At 31.8% G+C, this 22,662-nt stretch overlaps 1 protein-coding gene across 3 annotated transcripts in view; it reads right to left on the bottom strand.

The window, feature by feature from the left end:
- LOC145280097 (uncharacterized) overlaps positions 1-22,662 on the bottom strand; it is a 166,794-nt gene that overhangs the window by 4,587 nt on the left and 139,545 nt on the right. Inside the window, exons 6-7 of one of the 3 annotated variants that reach the window (XM_080131823.1) lie at positions 20,148-20,234; positions 8,154-8,470 (exon numbers count right to left, since the gene is read on the bottom strand). In XM_080131823.1, the coding sequence (XP_079987949.1) occupies positions 8,312-8,470; positions 20,148-20,234 (246 nt within the window). In that variant the 3' untranslated portion in view covers positions 8,154-8,311. Of the gene's footprint in view, positions 1-8,153; positions 8,471-20,147; positions 20,235-22,662 lie in introns of those variants that run through there. The other 2 variants (XM_080131822.1, XM_080131824.1) reach the window with 2 other exon arrangements.

The following is a 22,662-nucleotide window of genomic DNA, read 5'->3' on the forward strand; positions in this document are numbered from 1 at the left end:
AAGAAGGAGCCCAACATTGGAGCTCAGTTGAACACCTTCCATGGAAATAAGAGCAGAGAAAGACTAGCAATATCTCTTCTATATGGCACATAAAATTTATTTATATTCAAATAATGAATTATTTATATCTCTAGTTTTTTCTTGGATATTGTTTTGTAAAATTCATTTTTGGATGTGATTAAAGAGAAAATGAAAATGTACTACCCTAAACAGGGATTGAACCCATAACCTTTAGATTATGAGACTTTATGTTTAAAACAACATTTTGCAATTCAGTCACCCTTTGTTTTCACCTGTTACATCATGTACAGTAGTAATCATCATAAAAGATGCAAAGAAACACACGCATCTCACTATTACGTTTATTAATGGGTTCGTCTTTAATTGTTGGGATGTGTGATTACCTTAATGGATACTGTCACCGTTTATGGAATGTGCTTTAATAAGTTCAAATCCTACTGGATCCTGAATCTATCATTTATGTGCACACTAATTCTTTTCTAACATAGTTGTTAACATGTAGACTCCGTGGCAGGGAGCATAAGAGGAAAGAAATAACACTCTGTGATTTCTCGTCTTGGCTGTGTCATCACCCACGTCTCTAAAATCATCATCGGAATACGCACACATTCTTTTTATAACCTTTTTCCTTGCCGTGATGTCACCTTGCACACGGCTGTATCAGTTACATTACAAGAATTTGTTTACATTGGATTTGACAGTTGCAAGAATTTGTTTACATTGGATTTGAAAATATAGTCAGCAAGTAGCTGTCTGCGATAGTATATTTTTATGAAAGAACATTGCTTATGGCAGTTCTGTTTTAGTTCTAGTATAAAGTAGAAGGGGAAAATTGATTATATTATTGATTATAGCAAGACGAGTTTTTGGTTTTGAATGTTTTTCAGAGAGGGACCATAGAATGAAACCAAGTCGCACAGGGGAGATGATGACATTAGGTTTTTGCAGCTCTTGCAAGGTGTCGACATCCTCCTACATACAGCACCTGGTATTCCTAAATGGTCACTCATCTGGTACTGACTAGGCTCAATGTTGCTTAACTTTGGTGATCTAATGAGAACCGATGTGTTAATGTGATTGTATTAGAGTAGAGAAAACCTAGCAAAGTCTTCTGTGAAAACAAGGCTGTCGTCCACTAAATTTCAAAATCAGTTTTGTACTATCAAGAACGAAAGAGTGTTTTCAGCTGCAGCTTTCAAGATGTGACAGCATTACTTCATCTTCGGATCCATTTGATTCTTATACAGGATTGTGCCAAGGGTGAGAGACTTTTTGAAGTCGCAGAAAGATCCATTTTTCCAACAACCTTGGCAACAGATTTGATGTGAATCTTCTATTTTGGGTCTAGAGTGAAGGTCAGTCCCAAACACTTATCAAGATGAGAACTATTCGTTCCAGTTGGGATGAAGTGAAGATCAAAGCATTGGTGATGAAAGGAGAGAAGCATTTTAGCAATAGTCAGCACAATTTGTTTTGCTTATTTTTTTTCTCTACGTCTACAGTTAAAGGGAAAATATTTGTGCTGCTGCTATTCTAATGGGTGTTTTAAGATCCTCAAAACTGACCTTTCACCTCTCCACCTTAAACTTTTAAAACCAATTCAAATTACCACCGGCAAAAAAATCTTTGTCAACAAAGATTTTTCCTCAATAATGAATCAAAAACCTTTAAATATTTTTTTCTATTTAAGAATTTCTAAAACTATTACATTTATTTCCTTGTTTGGTTGCACATAACTTTTGTTGAAAAAAATGGTGCTTATTTAGAATAACACTTGACAAAAAAATACAGAAAAACCTTTATGATGTACATATTCGTCACAGAACGAAGATGTCATATTCCAAAAATCATGTAAATTAATCAAGTTTTTTTTTTATAATTAAGAAATTCAAATTTTATAATTTTTAGCGATTTAAAGTTTTATTTATTCTGAATACAAACAAAATCTCTGTAGTTGAATTAAATTGTCACTTGAATTTTGGCAAAATTTAAAACTATATGGTCGCTCTCATAATTTTTTTTTTTTTAACTATTTAATCAATTTACAAGATTTTTGGAATATGACATCTTTGTTCTGTGATGAGTATATACATCATGAATATTTTTTGTATTTTTGTTTTTTAACTGAGTGTAATTCTAAATAAATAGCAGAAAAATTTATAAATTTTTGTTACAGATTATTTTTTTGAAGACTTAAAAAAACTTCAGATCTTTTATTCTTTTTCAGTAAAATTTTTTATTTTTATTTATTTTTTTTTTACATAAGCATCACCACTTATCAAGGCCCAGAGGCCACTCGAGAATAAGGGTTAAAGAGTGCACAGTAGTCAATTGGACAATATAGTAATTGTCAGTAATGGAAATTCAGTAAATTTAACTTGAGGGGAACGGCTTATCAAGAACTTGTTCACATTGGACTTGAAAACAACCATAATGTAGTCAGCTGGAAAGCAGGAAAACGGAAGACAATTCCACAGGTGTGCAATTCTAAGAAAGAAGCTTTGTTCATTGAATCTACGTTTAGGTTTAGGCACAGATAAAGAGTGGGGGGAATTATTGATAGTGTTTTCAGCTAGACGAGTGTTTCTTGTGAAAGTTTGGCAAGTGGGGGGGGGGACCATAGATTGAAGCTCAGTCGAGTATTTGCCATGAAAATAACGATAAAGCAAAAACAAACTTGCTACATCTCTTTTGTGAGAAAGAGGTTGCAGGGAAGAAAAAAGGACATCTATGAGGCTACGAAGTCTATTTTGAACTTTATCAAACCAGGATAAGTCCTTTCTAGCAGCTCCTGCCCAGATGTGGCAACAGTACTTAATCCGTGGATGAACTTGGCTCTTATATAGATAGAGAATTGCATCAGCAGTGAGATATCTACTGGATCAATAGAAGGATCCCACCATTTTTCCAGCGGCTTTGGCAACAGATTTGATGTACGTGTTCCATTTCAGATCAGGAGTAAAGGTCAAGCTAGAAGCTTGTCAAAACATGTGGCCTCCCTAAGACGAGAGCCATTCATTTCAATTGATGCCAGATGGGGATCAGGGCGTTGATGATGTAAAGATAGAAGCTTGGTTTTAGATGCATTAAAAGTAACCAGCCACTCCTTTCCCTATTATACCACGTGCTCAAGATCAGAGGAGAGAGAATCGGAGAGAACTTGGCCGTTTACGGTCTTAGATGTGCTAGGATAGATGGTAGTATCATCAGCATAAATGTCTACGAAGGATGTGATTTGGAAGATCATTGATGTAAATCAGGAAAAGAATTGGGCCCAGGATGGAACCCTGAGGGACTCCAGCATTAATACTGTGAGCTTCTGATTTTTGCCCATCAACTACTACTCTTATGAACCTGTCGGAAAGAAATGATTTAATAATTAAGACATTTCCAGTTACACTATAGCTGGAGATCTTGTGAAGTAAACCTTTATGCCATACCCTATCAAAGGCCTTAGATATGTCAAGAGCAATTTCCCTAGAAAGGTTGCCTCTGTCGAGATTCGCTAATCCTATGAGATATAACTGTAAGCACATTTGCTGTAGATCTAGCAGAACAGAAACCATATTGCATGTCACTAAGAAAGGTATTTTTGCTGAGATGGTTGATTACTTCTCTATTTGAAACAGATTCCAGCAACTTACTCATGACACACACAAGACTTATTGGCCTGTACTGAGAGGGAGATGAGCGATCTCCTGAATTCTTAAATACAGGGCAAACTGATGAGATTTACCAGGGTAATGGGAAGCAATTCTCCTCAAGACAACAAAATTTTATTTTTTCCAGTTTTTAAACTTAATTCTCTAACAGTATTCGTCTGATGGAAAAAATTACAAAGTTTCTTAGGGAACAATTTTTCTTTATTAATCAAACCACTTTTTATTGTTTAAATCTCAATATTATTAAAATCAAAATTTGTTATCATTATCAATCTCAATATTATTAAAATCAAAAATTTATTATCAATCTCAATATTATCAAAATTAAATGTTTTATCATTATCAATCTCAATATTATTAAAATCAAATTTTTTTATAATTATCAATCTCAATATTATTAAAATCAAAAATTTATTATTATCAATCTCAATATTATTAAAATCAAAAAGATTTTATCATCATCAATCTCAATATTATTAAAATCAAAAATTTATCATTATCAATCTCAATATTATTAAAATCTAAAAAATTTTTATCATTATCAATCTCAATATTATTAAAATCAAAAATTTATTATCATCTCAATATTGTTAAAATCAAATTTTTTATCATTATCAATCTCAATATTATTAAAATTAAATTTTTTATCATTATCAATCTCAATATTATTAAAATCAAATTTTTATCAGTCTCAATATTATTAAAATTAAATTTTTTATCATTAACAATCTCAATATTAAAATCAAAATTTATTATTATCAATTTCAATATTATTAAAATTAAATTTTTTTATCATTGTCCAACGTTTATAATAAAGAAATGATTTGTTTTGCTTTCCCTTATATCAATGCTGAATCCTGTCATTTTTTCTAAAAGATTTTCTGCTTCAAATTATTAATATTTTCAAATATTTATTCATGCTGTTTGTCCCAACTAGTAATACATTGTGTAAATTAATGTCTACCACCAAATATCCAATATCCATACCGAATCAGCACTCATTCCAGGTGGGTTGAACCGGCTTCCTTCAAAGGAGGAATTTTTAAAGGAATTTTCAAATTCACAAGCAATGGTCACTCATCTGGTACTGACCACTGTTAACGTTGTTTAACTTTGGTCTAATAAGAACTGGTGTATCAACATGATTTCTATGCTGTATACCAGATACGATCAAATGCATTTATATCATACTCACGACAGATTTTTGCAGGTACTACCATTCATTTTTTTTTTTTTTTTTTTTTTTTTTTTAAAATTACATTTTCACCCCAAACAAGGCACATTGGCACTTTGATGTAGGGGGCTAATATCAATGACATAATCTACAGGGGTACTATGTGGGGAGTTGAGCAACAAGATGTCGGTTCACGTTATACTTGAACTTCTGCATTTCAGTACAGTTGGGGAAACAGGAACCCGGAAGGGAATTCCAAAGTCTAGTGGTTCTGGGGAAGAAACTACTGGAGTAGAAGGCTCTCTTACATTTAGGGATCTCAACTGTGAAGGGGTGGGATTTAGCTGCTTGTCGGTTTGTTGGGGGTATTTATGTCGAGGGTGCTTGCAGTTCGTCGGAGCATTCACCGTTGAAGTACTTGTAGAAAAAGCAGAGGGATGCTACATTTCGTCGATGGGACAGAGGCTGAAGCTTAGATGACAGTTCAGGACCTATTAGGTTGGCAACTCTTTTGAACCTTGTCTAGGAGTTAGAGACTAGTAGCAGATGCACCAGCCCAAATATGACAACAATACTCCATACATGGGCGAATGGTGGCCTTATAGAAGTACAGAATACTTTCGGGCGTTAGTAGCTTTCTAGCACGGTAAAGAGAATCTACCTTCTTTGCAGCGGTCCTGGCAATGCTCTCAATGTAATTGTTTCAACTCATGTTTCCTGTGAACGTTAGACCAAGGAGTTTAAAAGATGTACTTTCAGATAAAGAGTCATTGGCCATTGCTATTGGTGGTAAAGATTTCTTGTAATTATTGAAGGAAACGAGTTTAGTCTTGACAGCATTGAATGCGACCATCCATTTTTGTCCCCATTCCACTAGATTGGAGGTCATTCTCTAGTATTTCTGCCATTTCTTTAGATATGTGTTCGTTGGTTTTCCTGTCATGTCTGTTAAATAATGTGGTGTCATCAGCATATATACCCATCTCACAGACAATTTTGTCGGGGAGGTCATTTATGAATATTGGGAATAATAGAGGTCCAAGGATAGACCCCTGAGGCACTCCCGCATTTATATCATATTGTTTAGATGTACGGCCATGGAGGACAACCTGGATTTTTCTCTTATCTAAGAAGGATTTAATTATGTTAAGTATTCTGGGTCAGAATAAATCCGTGAGTAATGGTAACTTTATTTCGAACGATCCCAAACTGGGATCACATCAGCAGATGTAGTTTAATGTGATTTGCAGGAAAAAATAATTTGTATGTATTTATTTATGGCAATAGATAAGACGGGCAGCCATAAAAACAAAAATCTGTGGGAACTAGCAAATCCAGATCAGAGAGAGGAAGTGGGGCTGGCTGGGATACACCATATGAAAAACAGCCAGGCCTTCCTGCATCATCATGTTTTTATGAGAATTGAAAGAATTTACTACACTGTGCCAATATTTACGTTATTCTATTGCTGTCAACATGTCTCTCCTCAGAAAAACAAAAATTATCGCTGAGGTCCCTAGAAAATAAGTTATCTTATGACTACATCATTTTGCAATACACATGAAAAAATTTGAATGACTTAAAATATCTCAGGGATAGCATACATAGAAATTGATGATCTGAGGTAGAATCTTTTTAATTATTTCAAATCTGACTAAAAATAAGGAAGTTATGGCTATTTTTGTGCTTTGCACATTTCGATAGTTTTCCCTCTATAAGACAATGTGTTTTGTTACATTTTTTTACTAGTTTTTCAGTAAAAATGTTAGACCTTTGTTAAAACAAAAGATTAAGCAATGAAACTTGCTGTATCAATATACTTTTGTATATGCCACTGATAATCTACAGAAGTGTATTAGAAAAAGTATATTCACAATATATTTACATAATTGTTGTCAGGTAAGAGAGTCTTGGCTGGAGAACATATCTGCTCTCGGCTCAGCCTTCAGTGGCTTCTGGTTAACACACACTCAGACTAACCGAGTCTTGCTATTTATGTGTAATATTATCCACATATGTAAATGAGTGGGTGCCACCACAACAGTTACATTTTTTTTTTTTTTTTACTAGTTTTTCAGTAAAAATGTTAGACCTTTGTTAAAACAAAAGATTAAGCAATGAAACTCGCTGTATCAATATACTTTTGTATATGCCACTGATAATCTACAGAAAGTAATGGTTTCTAAATAACTTGCAGTCAATGCACATATGCCGCAACAGCTTTAAAATACTATGTATAAAATGTTTTTAAAAAAAACAGAAGCTAAAGAAGTCAAACTTAAATTGTAACGCATCTTATGTACAAGAAATTGAAATCTAATACTAAGGTTGTTTAAAGATATTACAAGATTTCTTTTGTATTATTGGAGTTTAAGGACTTCTGCTAAATTGTCTCCCCAACTCTCAACCCCTGCTTCTCCAAAATATGCAATCATCCCATTTATAGGAAAAACAATAAAAGATTATATAAAATAAAAAATATTACTTCAGAATTTGAATGTAAAACATTTGATTAGTGTTTCTGGAGATTTTCAAAACATGGAACAAAAAAAATTCTAAACTGTTTGTTCCCGAACCTTCTCGAGCGCTATTTATAACTCAGTTATAATACGACGTTGGGATGTAATGATAGGCGACCAACTATTATAACTCTGAATGAAGGAAAACACAAGAAAACTCGAGTCGTTAAAATAACCGATGAACCAAACAAGATATAGAGATCTTTCTTGTTTTTCCCTTTTAATTAAGTAATTTATTATTTTTTATTATTATATAATATGTTAAGCATTTTTATTTTGTTATAATTAATATTATTAGTAATAATTATTTTATTATATCTATTTTTATTATGTGTTATTATTTGGATTATTAATATTATCTTTTGCGTAATAAATCATTATTTCTTCATATCATAAGAGGAAAATGTATCATCCCATGACAGTTGGCTTTCGGCAGCCTTGTAACTTTCTATTCACTTATTTTGTCTCACGTTTCAGAGCAATGTTTTTGACAAAGGAGGAAGAATTGCAGTTTTCTGAGTCAGAATCTATCCATCTAACACTTATTGTTTTTGACCTTGAAATAATATTTTTTATTTATTTTTTTTTGTAGCTCTTTACATCAAGTGGCTTCATAGCTTGTCTGAAGCGATTTCCATTAAAAAGTTTAAGTTCCATTAAGTCTACTGAAAAGATCAACGTTATAATTGGATGTAGTTAAGATATTCATCTCACGTATGTTCACAATATAAGTTGATAATTCTGTTTTCATATTTTCCAAGCAAAAACAAATTCGATAATCAATTAAAAAAGGAAATCAGGAAAACCTAAAGTTTCCACTAAATTTATGAAATTAGCAAACATAGTTTTTTTATTAAATTTATTTCAAACATTCATTGCATTTTTATGAATTCAATAAAACAAAATCAGCAAGAAAATGTAAAAATGGATTTTCCTTAGAATTTCTTCTTTTTATTAAGTGGCAACAATATCTTGTCCCTTGGAGATTGTTGACACATTGTCGGATTCATGGCTACTTTCCTTTCCAAATTAAAAATTGTCTGCTTCATTTCTGATATTCTACCTTCATAGCCTTCTTTAAGGTGATGCAATTTCTGAAATTTAAAATTTACAAAATGGATCCAAAATATAACAGAAAAAAAAAAAAATTAAAATTTAATTAATAAATATCTATTTTCATATGTTTTCTCATTTCTAGCCCTAAAAAGTTAATTCCGTTAATGTACCTATTTACTATGCCTCCCCACGGGACAGAGTTAGACACCAGGGTCGTTTTTTAACGTGGAGAAAAGGTACAAAAATAAAAATTGTCTCAGTCGTGAAGGATTTCTCCTCCACCGAAAGAGAACAAGAAATAGAAGTGCAGCATCTGAAGAACAGATACTACACTTTGATCTTGTCCCGAAGGCCATTTTACTTTATATTAACTTGTAATATTTTACAAAAATTTATTTCATTGTATATCATCGAAAAAAAAAAAAAAAAAGTGTGTTATATCATCTCTTTAATTAGTCAAGGATGAAAATGTTCTGTCGTTTATTTTCTTAAGAGGCTGATATATTCATAAAGATGACAATGATTTTTTTTTTATTTTAAGTTCAACTTTACTTTATTGGCCTAACTAATGGATGTCCATTCCCTTGAAGTGCTTTTGGTTGGAGTGTCTAATTGTCCCTAATTCTCTAGACCATATTTTATTTCTAATTTCATTAAAATTTTATCAGCAACTAAAATATAACTTCAAATCTTTTCGATGTCACATGATTAAAGCAACCAATCAACTATACTGAGATTAAATCAACTTCAACGCCATCTCTGCTCAGTTATATCAAACCAGTTTTTTTTTTTTGTTGCAGATCATCTACTAGTTAGCAGATTCTGTACAAATGCTAAAAGCAATAGGAGCCTTCTATCATGTCTGAAAATGACACAATGTTCAATGAGTGAGATCGGAGATGTGCCGCTGTACAACTCATGCTCTGTATCGATCCAAGTTATAACAACAGGCCCATTGCTAGCACTCAAAATGCAAATCTGGACAGTTCAACGCTTGAAGGCAGAGCTCAACAAAGTTTCCGGCCACAGTTGGGGTCTTTGGTGTGGTTTCAAGTGAGGGACACATCATGCAACCTCACATCTTCAAAGTGGACTTGAAAATCAACACCAAAGTGTACCTGGATGTGCTGAAGAGTGTGGTGATCTCCTAATGCAATCAAATGACGTTAAAAAACTTCTTTTCTATAGATTTTTGGGTGTGCTGAAAACGTATATCACATTCAAATTTTCCACAAATAAGTATTTTTCTCGATATCAAGCAAAAGTATGCACATGCTTGCATGTACAACAATGGCCACCACTTATAACATAAAAAGTTACGTTGCTTACTAGCTGGAAAAATACTTATTTGCGAAAAATTTAAATGCGATATTTGTTTTCGGCACAACCAAAAACCTCTAGCAAGTTTTTTAAAGTAGGTTTTGTGTTGGCCTACCAGGCCACAATTACCAAATTTTTTGTGGGTGGAAAGATACTGCACCTTTACCAATATTTCAATCATATTCATTTGTTTTCCTAGTTTTGCGTATGAATTACAAATACTTGATATTTCTCCCAAACTTTTGACCTTGATCGAGAGGAGACTAAAACTTGTTGCTATGGTTTCAAATGATCTGAAATAACAGCAAGGGGATACTTGATTCCAAATATTTTTCATCTTATATCTCCCCTCTTTGGTTTTCATACATTTCGCAGTGTATAAAGACTATTTGATACTGAAGATATTTATAATCGTCTCTTATTTCCAAAAAGAGGAGAAATATAACATATGAGTAATATTTGGAATCAAGTCTCCCCTTGCTGTTATTTCAGATCATTTAAACCATAGCAGCAAGTTTTGATCTCCCCTCCATCAAGGCCAGAAGTTGGGGGGGGGGGGAATATATATATATATATATATATATATATATATATATATATATATATATATATATATATATACATACGAGAGAGAGAAAAAGAAAAAAAAATATCCATAATTAAATATAATGATAGCTTGTTAAATATAAAAGGAGATTCTTTCAGACTTTATGCGTAAGATATGGTTCAGGTTAAACCATTGTAAAAGATATGGTTCAAGTTAAACCATTATAAAATATATGGTTCAAGTTAAACCATTATAAAATATATGGTTCAGGTTAGACCATTATAAAATATATGGTTCAGGTTAAACCATTATAAAATATATAAATATATTATAAAATACATGGTTCAGGTTAAACCATTGTAAAAGATATGGTTCAGGTTAAACCATTATAAAATATATGGTTCAGGTTAAACCATTGTAAAAGATACGGTTCAGGTTAAACCATTATAAACGATATGGTTCAAGTTAAACCATTGTAAAAGATATGGTTCAGGTTAAACCATTATAAAATACATGGTTCAGGTTAAACCATTGTAAAAGATATGGTTCAGGTTAAACCATTATAAAATATATGGTTCAGGTTAAACCATTGTAAAAGATATGGTTCAGGTTAAACAATTATAAAAGATACGGTTCAGGTTAAACCATTCTAAAATATATGGTTCAGGTTAAACCATTATAAACTATATGGTTCAGGTTAAACCATTATAAACTATATGGTTCAGGTTAAACTATTATAAAAGATATGGTTCAGGTTAAACCATTGTAAAATATATGGTTCAAGTTAAACCATTTTAAAAGATATGGTTCAGGTTAAACCATTGTAAAATATATGGTCCAGGTTAAACCATTATAAAAGATACGGTTCGGGTTAAACCATTTTAAAAGATATGGTTCAGGTTAAGCCATTATAAAAGATATGGTTCAGGTTACACCATTATAAAAGATATGGTTCAAGTTAAACCATTATAAAAGATATGGTTCAGGTTAAACCATTATAAAAACCCATAAATGCATTACCCTGAACTACTAAAAAAAAGAAACCATATGCCGATTATAATAAAATTAAGAAATAAAAGTTAAAATTAACCGGTGTTGAATACCTTATATAAATGGCTAATAATTTACAACAGATAATCTGCATAAATAAAAAATAAACTTCAACTGAATACCAATAAGTATGGTTGAAATGTAATTAAATACTAAAAAGCTAATAAACTACAAAACCCCATTAGCATTCCAATATTTAATATAAAAAAGTGTAGTGTCTTTTCTGATACTAGACTTTATTTTTTCTGGTCTTGGTCAGTGAAAGAGAAGTACTAGGCTGAGGCAATTTTTATTTTTTGTATTTTTTTTTTCAATCATGAGTATCCCATTTTTTGTGAAGCTAAATTTTTTCTGCATTAAAAAAACCATCAATGTGTTTAACTCTAGAACAAGCAAGTAAATAAGAATTAATGGTCACTACCTGGCAACTCTAAGTAGTTTTTTACTCCCTAATATCTCTATATATATATATATATATTTTTCTTTTTTTTTTAAGTAAGTATATAAAGATATAAAAGAGTCAATAAAACTCATATTATCTTATACTAACAGGATATTTTAATTTGTCCAGATTTCATGTATAGAGTCGTGATTTCAAAAGTAAAAAAAAAGTATTTGGGTGCCATCAAGTAGAATTGAAACCGAAACTGAAACATTCAAAGCTGATGACGTTACCACTGTACCAACGCATATAAACCAGTTAAAAATTTAAGATTAAAAATAAACTCAGATGAATGTATAAAATGTTTAACAATTTTTTTTCAATTTTGACCCATTTTTGACCTCCTTAAAAACTATTTTAACTGGCTAAAGACCCATAAAAGAATGGTCCATAAAAAATCCAATCATTTGAGGCCCTTAGCGCCGATCTGCGATTTTAGTTTTGGAAGAGATAGAGTTTGAAAATATGGAGACATACAGCCATATTGCCTTTTATATATTAGATTAAAACACAATAAGATTAGTTGGATTAGGATGTTAAGTTTTTAAATTGTTCAAAAAAAAAAAGTATAACTCAATAATTGTTAAACGTAACAGTCACATGACAAATGAACGCACTATTCCCTCTTAAAAGAGGCGGTAATGTATCTGAGAGAATATTATCATAACGAACAAACATATACAGGATGACAAAAAAAATGGGCCCCAACTCTAATTAGGCCCCGTTTCTTAGTGTTTTGTCCAAATGAAATGAAACTTTGGTCATAACTAATTTATTATATTCAAAACATCACATCAAAACACAAGGGTCTTTGGCCTTTTTTTTCTCCATTCTACAGCATATGTTCTAGATGGCCTCCATTTAGCTTTTTTTTTGGGGGGGGTCACCCTGTATTACACTTCTGTTAGAACAGATACTACACTATCTACCTACTCCAAAACTGAGCACTGAAAAGATAATAAATAATGCAATAATAGAACTAATAGTAAAAGTTCAGTTTCTGACAGACCAATACCAAATCTCCACTAGTAATAGACGTATCCTACAGCATAATCATGTTAACCAACTGATTCATGTTAGATCATCAAAGTTAAGCGGCCGGTACCAAATGGATGACCATTTGGGAATACTAAGTGCTGTATGTATTCAGATAAGCGGGTATGTATAATAGCTCAGGGAGATGAACGCCCCTGTCTTGCACAGTTGTTAGCCTCCCTTTGATATTCTGGAGTTACCATATGAGGAATCGGTTGAGCTCGTCAGCCGCAATGAAGGCAATACATTTGGAAAAACAAATCAGATGGAGCCCATTAGTCATGTGGCATTATTTCTTAGTGCGTCGGTTGTGTGGTTGTCCACCACCCCCTCTGCATGGCCAGGAGGTGCTTTGGCCGTAGGCGGAGGGATACACCAGCAACCAGAATGTAATCCCATGAATCCCTTCCTTTTCTAAATCTCTTTTTTGTGCGGGCAGCATGGGGTAAGATGTATATTTTTGTCTCTCCATAAATGAGAGGAGGGGGGGCACCTCCTCAGCAATAGTTAAGTTTAGTTAGTTTTAAGGAGTTAATTGTGTTAAATTAGTTATACAATCTGTAAATTAATATTGTAATATATATTGTATAAATTTTGTAAAATAAAATAGTTAAGATCTTATATATTACAATTGTGTTGCGTATTGTGTTCTGTCTGCTTAAATGTCAAAACGGGCATCAAGACAATTCCAGTCAAGGGAAGCCACCAGACTAGAGGAAAGACGTAATCCTAAGTGAAGGAGCCACCAACACCCAACATCTCATTTGCTTTTAATCTTCACCTAGACAAAAAGACGTCGAACCAACAGATCTTCATACTCAGACCCTATTGACTGGCTCATCGTCACAACATGGGACCGTTTCTAAAACATTTTATGTAACATGTAAGTCAGTCATACACCAGTCACCGACTTATAGGGTTACAGCCATGTAGGGCAATCTTTTAGTAATGATGCAACAAACAAAACATCCGCTTTCAATTTGTCATGAGCCAGCACAGAAGTAGTAAGGTTCATAAAACTGTCATGAGAATATTCATGTCAGTGTACAATCTAGTTCCACAGGAGATAGCAAAGCATACTAATAGATGCAAAGAGATTTGTATTTAAAATATTTATTGTATGATAAATATATTTATGGATATTCACAAAAGATTATTTATTTGCTAAAAAGAATCATGTCAATCAGTTTAGACAAATGAAATAATAAATATTGCCTTAACCCAAATCTTAATAACTTGTGTTATTTAACTTTAAAGTAAAGCAAGGCTACAATCTACCTAGCTCTACTATTGAGCATTGTTTAATTAAATACTGAAAATCGATAAATAAAATATTACATCTATATAATCATAAAACTCTGTGGACCATCTGGTCTGGCTTGAATCTTGTCTTCAATGATCAAGCAATTCCATCTTTTAAAAAAGGGATGACAGGTGAATTTATATATATTCTTATATATATATATATATATATATATATATATATATATATATATATATATATAGCTTAGAGAGTTAGGAGAATAGAGTAAATTCAATTCTATAAGAAGAAACTTATCGGAATAACATAAAGTTCAATAAATTTCATTGAAGCTTATATAGGAATTTATCTTAGAATTCAATATAATTCCTCCTAACAACATCAATATTTTCATTGATTTATTTCGTTCCGGATGAATCCCACGCTAGACTTCGCATCCCTATTATGTTACCTAGCATTTTCTCTACTCTTCTGATGAGAAGCATTAGGCTTCGAAATACCTTGGTATAAAGAGTCCCCGCTATATCCCAACTAAATGTTTGTATACCTTTATTAAATAAATGAACGATTCTATATTCACCAACATATAGTTTTGTGTCTTCATTTTTCCTATATCTATAATATAAAGCTGAAGATCTGTGTGTGTGTCTGGTCATGAATAGGCACTTATATGGTTGACTATTATAGAAAACTGATCACATATAATGATAGATGTATCGAGACACAGGAGTGGGTATGTTTGATCTGGCATAATGATGATTCATTAAAATTGTGAGGTCTGCCTACACGCCTGGTGCACAAAGTATGGAAATAAAAAATTTAAAAATTAAAAAAAAAAACGTTTACAAGTGTTTTTGATATAGATGTACATAATAATACTTTGATAAGTATGTTTTAACTTAAATAGGGATGGTATAATAAAATTGTGGGGTCTGCGTTCGTGCCTGGCCTCCATAGAATGGAAATAGGCACAAACTTTAATAAAGACTTTTCATATCTATCTGCGTAAGTATACTTTGATAATTACGTTTCAGTTTGAAGAAATATGGTATAATAAAATTATGGGGTGTTCATTTGTGCCTGACCTCCATAGAATGGAAATATGTTATAAAGTTTAACAAGGTTTTTTAATATAGATCCACAGAATATTGTGATAAGTGTTTCAGTGTGAACAGGTATGGTATAATAAATTATGGGGTTTATCTATTTTATTTTTACTTTCATCATATTTTGCTTTGGTTTTGATACCCCCAAATTCGAAGCTATCTCTTTACAACCCTTCCTTTTCATAACCTATTATACTTTCATAAATCAGAGTCCATTTTCTGTAGGCTGTTTTTGAACCCAGTCAACGACGGGTACTTTTGCTAGTATATATATATATATATAGCTCAAAGGCTATGGAATGAGGGTGGAGAGTTGTATGTTTTGGTTTTGATTCTAGCTGATGGCATCCAAGTTATATATATATTTTTAGTTTTAATCTCACTACTATATGTTAGGTTCAATATACTAATCAATAGAGAATTGTTTCTATAATAAAAAAAATAAGTAATCTGCATGAATTAAAATATCACATGTAAAAGTATCTTAGGAGACTAATCTTATAAAATTTTATGCAAACATCTAATATATATGTGTGTGTGTGTGTGTGTGTGTGTGTGTGTGTGTGTGTGTGTGTGCGAGCGAGAGAGAGAGAGAGAGAGAGAGAGAGAGAGATCTATATAAACTGTTTCTCAACCACACATCACAAAGAGGCATGTGATGAACCTTATTCTGAGTGAAGACACATTTCTCTCTTTTTTTTATTCAATCATTAACAAAACATTCAGACCATCCTCTTCTTATCCTTATTGTTTTTACCTTCCTTTTTCCTTTGACGAAATTAGATATTTTCACTTCTTCTCAGCAAAGCCTGTCTTAATTTGTCAATCCCAACTGACCTACTTCTTTACTTTGTTTCCAATCATTTAAGGTCTAGCCACTATTTTTTATGGACCACCTTTGTTTAAACTAATTTCTTTGGATTTGCTAAACACATCCTTTACACATGATCAAACTAAGCACCCAAATTTCAAAATAGTCAACATTTTTGTCCAGCCATAGTTCAACATGGAGATAAACAACATAACGACATCTGCAAATTTTATCATACGCATCTTCGAAAAGTCGTCTTCTATTTGAAAATTTTAATATCAAAACTATATTTCTGATATTAATAAAACTAAAAAAGAAATAAAAAATTTTAATATCAAAACTATATTTCTGATATTAATAAAACTAAAAAAGAAATCAAAAATTTTAATATCAAGACTATATTTCTGATATTAATAAAACTAAAAAAGAAATAAAAAAGTTTAATATCAAAATTATATTTCTGATATTAATAAAAACTAAAAAAGCAATAAAAATTTTTTTAAAATCGTTTTTTACTACATCATTGCATTATTTTTATAAAACTATTTTTGGGTTTGTATTACTGTACACATAGTTTCGAAAAAGTTGTCAAAAAACAAATATATAACAAATAAATGTTATCAAAGGCAAGATAAGTTACTTTTCTACCTAACTGGATATATTTTTCGTGTTTTTATTCAATGTAACATATTTATTCAGCTCGAAAAGCATACAGTGTTTACCGATGTATTGGAAAATTCAAAATGGCGGCCGACACTCTCTTTAACATGGTAAGTTTGGGAAAATGTGTTATAAATAATAAACTAGACAAAATACTATTAAAAAAACACCGAATATATGTCAACTAATGTCACGGTAACATATAATGAGCGAATTTCTAACAGTATTTTGTCTAGTTAGTTTTTTTCTTTTATGCCATCTTAAACTATGCCATCTTTCTATTTTTTCTTTTACAAACAGGTAATTATTACATACCAATGCCTGAAAACCACTTGAGTATAAGGGTTAATGTGTATTTTGTAGTTATTGGGACAGTAGCATAGTAATCGTTTGTAGTGAAAATTTGGAATAACTAGATCATTTATGAGGATAATTCAATAAGAACTTGTTTACATATGACTTGAAAATGACGATATTGTAATCAGCTGGAAAGCAGACCAGTGGAACAGAGTTCCACAGGTGGGCAGTTCTAAGAAAGAAGCTTTGTTCATGGAATTCCTGTTTAGTTTTAAGCACCAATAGAAAGTGGGGGGAAATTACTGATATTGATTCGTAAACAACATAAGAACGTGTTAGATTTTATATTAATTGGATTACTCAGATTATTGTTCTCGTCTTTTTTTTATTGGAATCCTTTGAGATGATTGTCGATTGTTATCCTCATCTCCATAGTTGTTGTTTCATGACGTTTCGGGCCTGTGGCGCAGTGGATAAAGGCGTTGAATCTTTACGGTTCCAGGTGAGCATTGTCTGAAGATAGCAGTTTCGATCCTACCCAAAGCTAGCCAGAGGATTAGTTGGCCAAAACGTGGTAAGACGACAACAACTATGGAAGGCAGTAATTACTGAGGATACAGTTAAGAGACTCAACATTTCTATCCCATCGTGGCCAACCACCTGATGAAGGCCAAAGGAATAGCTCGCTGAAACATTGTGAAACAACAACTATGAAGATGCGGATAACAAGTCTGCAAATAAATATTCTCGTCTTGTTTGTAATTTTGACAACATTTCAGCTGATATAACCTCCAACCTTCTTCAGATGTATTTTGTCAAAATCCAGAATTTGTCAAACTCAGAAATCTGTACGGAATTTTGAATGAAACACTGTATTTAATCCATGAGGGTAACATCATCTCATTCCGTCAGCCATGACCAAGTAGAAGTCTTAAGTAATTCACACTTGTATTCTTACTTTAGAATTCTATCTGGTCATGGCTGACAGAATGCTACCCCTATGCTTTAAATAAAGGGTTCCATTCCAAATTTTGCACAGATTCTCAAATTTGACAAAATACACCTGAAGAAGGTCGAAGGTTACATTGGCCAAAATATTGTGAAAATAACACTCAAGATGATAACAGTAGTCCAAATAATACAAATTTTCAATCCTCATCTCAAAAATTCAGAAACGTGTTAAAATAGTTATATTATGGCAAAGTGGTGCCGCCTGCTTTTTTTTTTTTTTTAATTAAGTTTCAGAAAAAAAAACACAAACAATTGATCAATTACAGTCACTTGAGAATAATTCCTGAAAATATGATGCAATCATTTGTGAGTCATTTTCACAAATGTGTGGCAATACATATTTGTTTATTATACATAAGTTTCGACATTATTAAAATCTCTACTATTTCATATGAAACTCTTTCATATAAATGTGCGCGTGTGTGAGTTTGTTCCCTATGAACTTCTAAACATTAAATTTCACACAAATGTACTTTATGTGCCTGGGAGTGTTCTTAAATAGGTTTTGTATCAAATTGTTTTCGATAAGTATCGATAATCAAAATAATCTGATGAAAGAAGGAACAGGCGATTTTGACTAAAGTTACCACCTTATATAGCCTAACATCAAAAGTGCATTTGAGAAGTTTAATTACCACACAAGCATAAAAACCAGTCATATAAAATCAACAGCAGGTTCTTTGATATAACAGGCGCACATTCAAAATGAATGTTTCTGTCTAGATTACAACTGAACCATGATACTTGATGTTTGTGTTTTCAACTTTAATTCAAGTTATTATATATAAAAAATAATTTTATAAAATCCACTCTATTTTCTACAGTGCAATGTAAACTACAATGTACTGTAGAGACATGAGAAGCTTCCTCCAAGTGCACCATGGTGGGTCTCCAACTAGAGCAAGCAATTAATCAATTTGATTTAAAAATGGGTGATTTCATCAATTTCAATGACAATAAAATATGGGAGGGTGAAACATTTGTTGATCCTTATTTATTTCCGGGCAACATTCGGTCTCCCTGCTAGTTTTTTTTTTTTTTAAATAGATGACCTTTAACTGTTAAAAAAAAATTAAAATTTGTTCGTTTTAGAGCAAAAGTGTTGTATAGATAACACACAAGAAATTGGAAATAAGAAAAAATATAAAACAAATAATTTTTATTAAACAGTAGAAATTAAATTTTCTGTCAACCTGCATAGTTTTTAAACTTTTGAAATGTTTAAGTTTTCTCAATTCAAAATTTAAAGCATAAACATGATGTAATCGTTTGTGAGCCGGGGGTCAATAAAAGGTCATTTATTTGTTAATCGAAGATGGCCGTTCATTTACTTTTTAGATGTTTGTTAATTTCAAGCTTAAAAGATAGTTAAAAAAAAAATTACCCTAGTCAGACTGGTAACCGCATGGTCTTATGATTAGTGGCATCATAAGTCTATTTGCGTCTACTTTTTAACTACCTTTTAGGTCTGAAATTAGCAACCACCTAAAAAAAATAATAGGCACCAATCTTTGATTGATAAATTCGGCTAGGTGAAAGTAACAAAACAAATTTTGAAATAACAAAACTTTACAAACAGTTTCAAAAATTTAAAACTATGCAGATAGATAGAAAATCGAATTATCTATTGTTTGATAAGAGTTATTATTGAAATATTTTAATATGCCTTTATACGGGTCATATTTATTTTCAAACATTATGAATTAAAAAATAAAAATTTACTAAAAATTTCAAACCTCAATCAAGAGATCTAAATCAAGGTTAGGGTTATGACTGAGAGAAAAATATATGATTGAATGGAGATTATAGCAAGGGAAAGGAAAAAGAATCAAATAGAAACCACATTAACTCCAACAAGATTTCCTTTTTGTTTACAAAGACTTAATGTAAATAGTTTGTAGAATTTTCAAATAATAGGGTTAGTGTGACTTACTTAGAATGAAGAATAAGTCGACACTTAAATAATTATCTATTGTATATTTTGCTTATTTTAGATTTCTCCGTTGTTAACTATTCTACACTATTGCCTGTTTTTTTGGGGGGGGGTTTTGTTATCAAAATGCACTAAGATTCTAAGAGTCTATTGACATTTTTTACCACAAAGATTGGACGATTTTAAAACAATTAAGTAACACTTTTTTTATTAATATAATCATAAAGAAGGTACCAATTTACCTTCCTGAAAATATCTTGATCTGTGGAAGATTTGGAAAAATTGCTCAGGTTCTTTTGTCGTTGCAACATTTTCATTTTGGATTCAAACTGAGAAAAGAGAAATCAAATTTGTTGAATATTTACAAAATAATCAAAAAAAAATGTTTATTTTACAATTTGAGTAAGCAGTGAAATGAAAACCAGAAAACAATCTTATAAATGTCCCTTTTTTATTCGACCCAACCTCTTACGACTTAATTCTTTTATGTTTACGTGTCGAAAATGCCTTTGTGATATGCGATAGCAGCAAGTGCGTCAAGTCACGTATGCCATACGACCAGGGAAACGAACATCAAAATATGGGATTGTCTCAAAGGACAGTTAAGAACTCAAAAACTAAAAATAGCATTTGTGGCTTAATTGTTCTTCTTCGATCAAAGAACGGGAAGGGCATGATTGCTCTAATGGATACTCTTACCGACTATGGAATTGACCATGACGAGTTCAAATCCTACCAAATATATTGCAGTCATTTATGTACATATACTGCTGGGGGAAGATGAAGTTTTATAAAATCTCTCTAACACATGATTTTATCCAACCAATTTCAGTTTTATATCTATCACCCCTCCCTCTACACACACACACCCGTACATTATTGATTTGACAAAGATATTTAAGAATGACGGTATATCAATACATGCATATATTCACAATTTCAGTTCTTGTTCAGAACTCCGTAAAAAATATCCGTATGATGTGCATACCCATAATAAAATGAAAATATCATATTCCAAAAATGATATCAATATTATAGGGAGGGTGAGTAACTGTTTTGATGACCATCTTGGTCATGACAACATCTTTCTTTCTGATCTCCTCTGAGCACCCTTGGGACAAACTTTTGCATCTTCAGTTCCTTGCGAATAATTGTGTGTACAGTTCCCACACTGACATCAAACTGTGCTCTTATTGTCTCTGTAGACACATGACGGTCCTTATTCATGAGATTCTTTATTTGGCCAATCAACTCTGGTGTTTTGACTTCCTTACTCCTATCACACTTCTCATTATCCCTTACAGACTCCCTGCCTTCCTTGAATCTCTTATGCCACTCAAAAACTGATGCTCGAGTCATGCAAAAGCAGTCTGAAGCATTCCATATGTTTTTGTGGCATTTTTTCCAAGTTTAAAACAGAATTTTATTGCATATTGTTCTTCTAAAATTTCTCACATCCAGATTGAATTTTTAAAACTCATCAGCTGTGACAATCAGGCTTTATTAGAGTGTATTCCAATTCCTGCTGGGGCTGTTCATTTGAACATGAAATAACAAAAATGGGTCAGTCATCTCATAAGATGTATAGCAATAATATACTGAATCAAGTGTCTACGACAATTTTAAATGCCTGGATAAAATAAGTTTGGAAACTTATTGAAGGCACTTCATAGTTTTATTTTTAAATATGAAAATCAGATTTTATGGGTATATGAGAGGGTGACTGTCTCACCCACCATTTTGAGAAAAAAGAAAAATTCTCAAGAAACAAATGAAGATGACTCAACAATAATTCATACTTACTAAATTTATGTTGTAATGCCTATGAATTCCTATTAATTGCTTTAAAATGATTTTCTTTATCAAAATGAAACTACTTGATCAATTTACGTGAATTTTGTAATGTACATACAGATTTTTCTGTATTTTTGGTTCTTTTAATATAGGGAGAATTCTGGACAAGAACCAAAATTTCTAATCAAGCTTAGTAGATCTAAAAGCAATTTTCACCCAATGAAATGAGTTATTCAATTCTTGGAGTATAATATCAGGAGTCAATATTTGAAAAAAAAAAAAAAAAAAAAAAAGAAAAATGAATAAATTATTTTGATTTTTAAATATCTATCTCTACTATCATATTAAAGGAACTTTGGGTGGATATTTATTAAATTTCACCTTTATAGGTATTTATATAACTGGCAGTGTTCTTAGATAAAGTTTGTATCGGAATGTCTTCGATAAGTATCAATAATCAAAATAATCTGATGAAAGGAGATTTTGACCAAAGTTAACATCTTACACAGCCTAACAAGTGCATTTGAGAAGTTTTATTACCACACAAGCCAAAAGGCTCGACATATAAAATCAACAGTAAACTCTTTGATATGACAGGGGCGTGTTCAAAATGAATGTTTCTGTTTAAAGCATAATTCCACAATGATACTTGAGTTTTTCATTTTTAACTTAAATTCAAGCTGTTATCACCAAATAAGCAAAAAGGCCAGGCATATAAAATTAACAGTAGATTCTTTTTATATGATGGACGCATTTGAAATGAATGTTTCTGTTCAGAGCACAATTGAAACATGATACTTGACTTTTGCATTTTAAACTTTAATTCAAGCCATTATATATAAAAAAAAATAATTTTATGAAATCAACAGTGCAATGTAGACTACAATGTCTTGTGAACTAAGTCACTGTGAGAGGCATGTGAAGCTTCATGCTGCTGCACCACAATGGGTCCCTAACTAGAGC

The sequence above is a fragment of the Euprymna scolopes genome, chromosome 7, assembly GCF_053919585.1.
Source record: "Euprymna scolopes isolate OS-2025 chromosome 7, ASM5391958v1, whole genome shotgun sequence".
NCBI classification, from domain to species: domain Eukaryota; kingdom Metazoa; phylum Mollusca; class Cephalopoda; order Sepiida; family Sepiolidae; genus Euprymna; species Euprymna scolopes.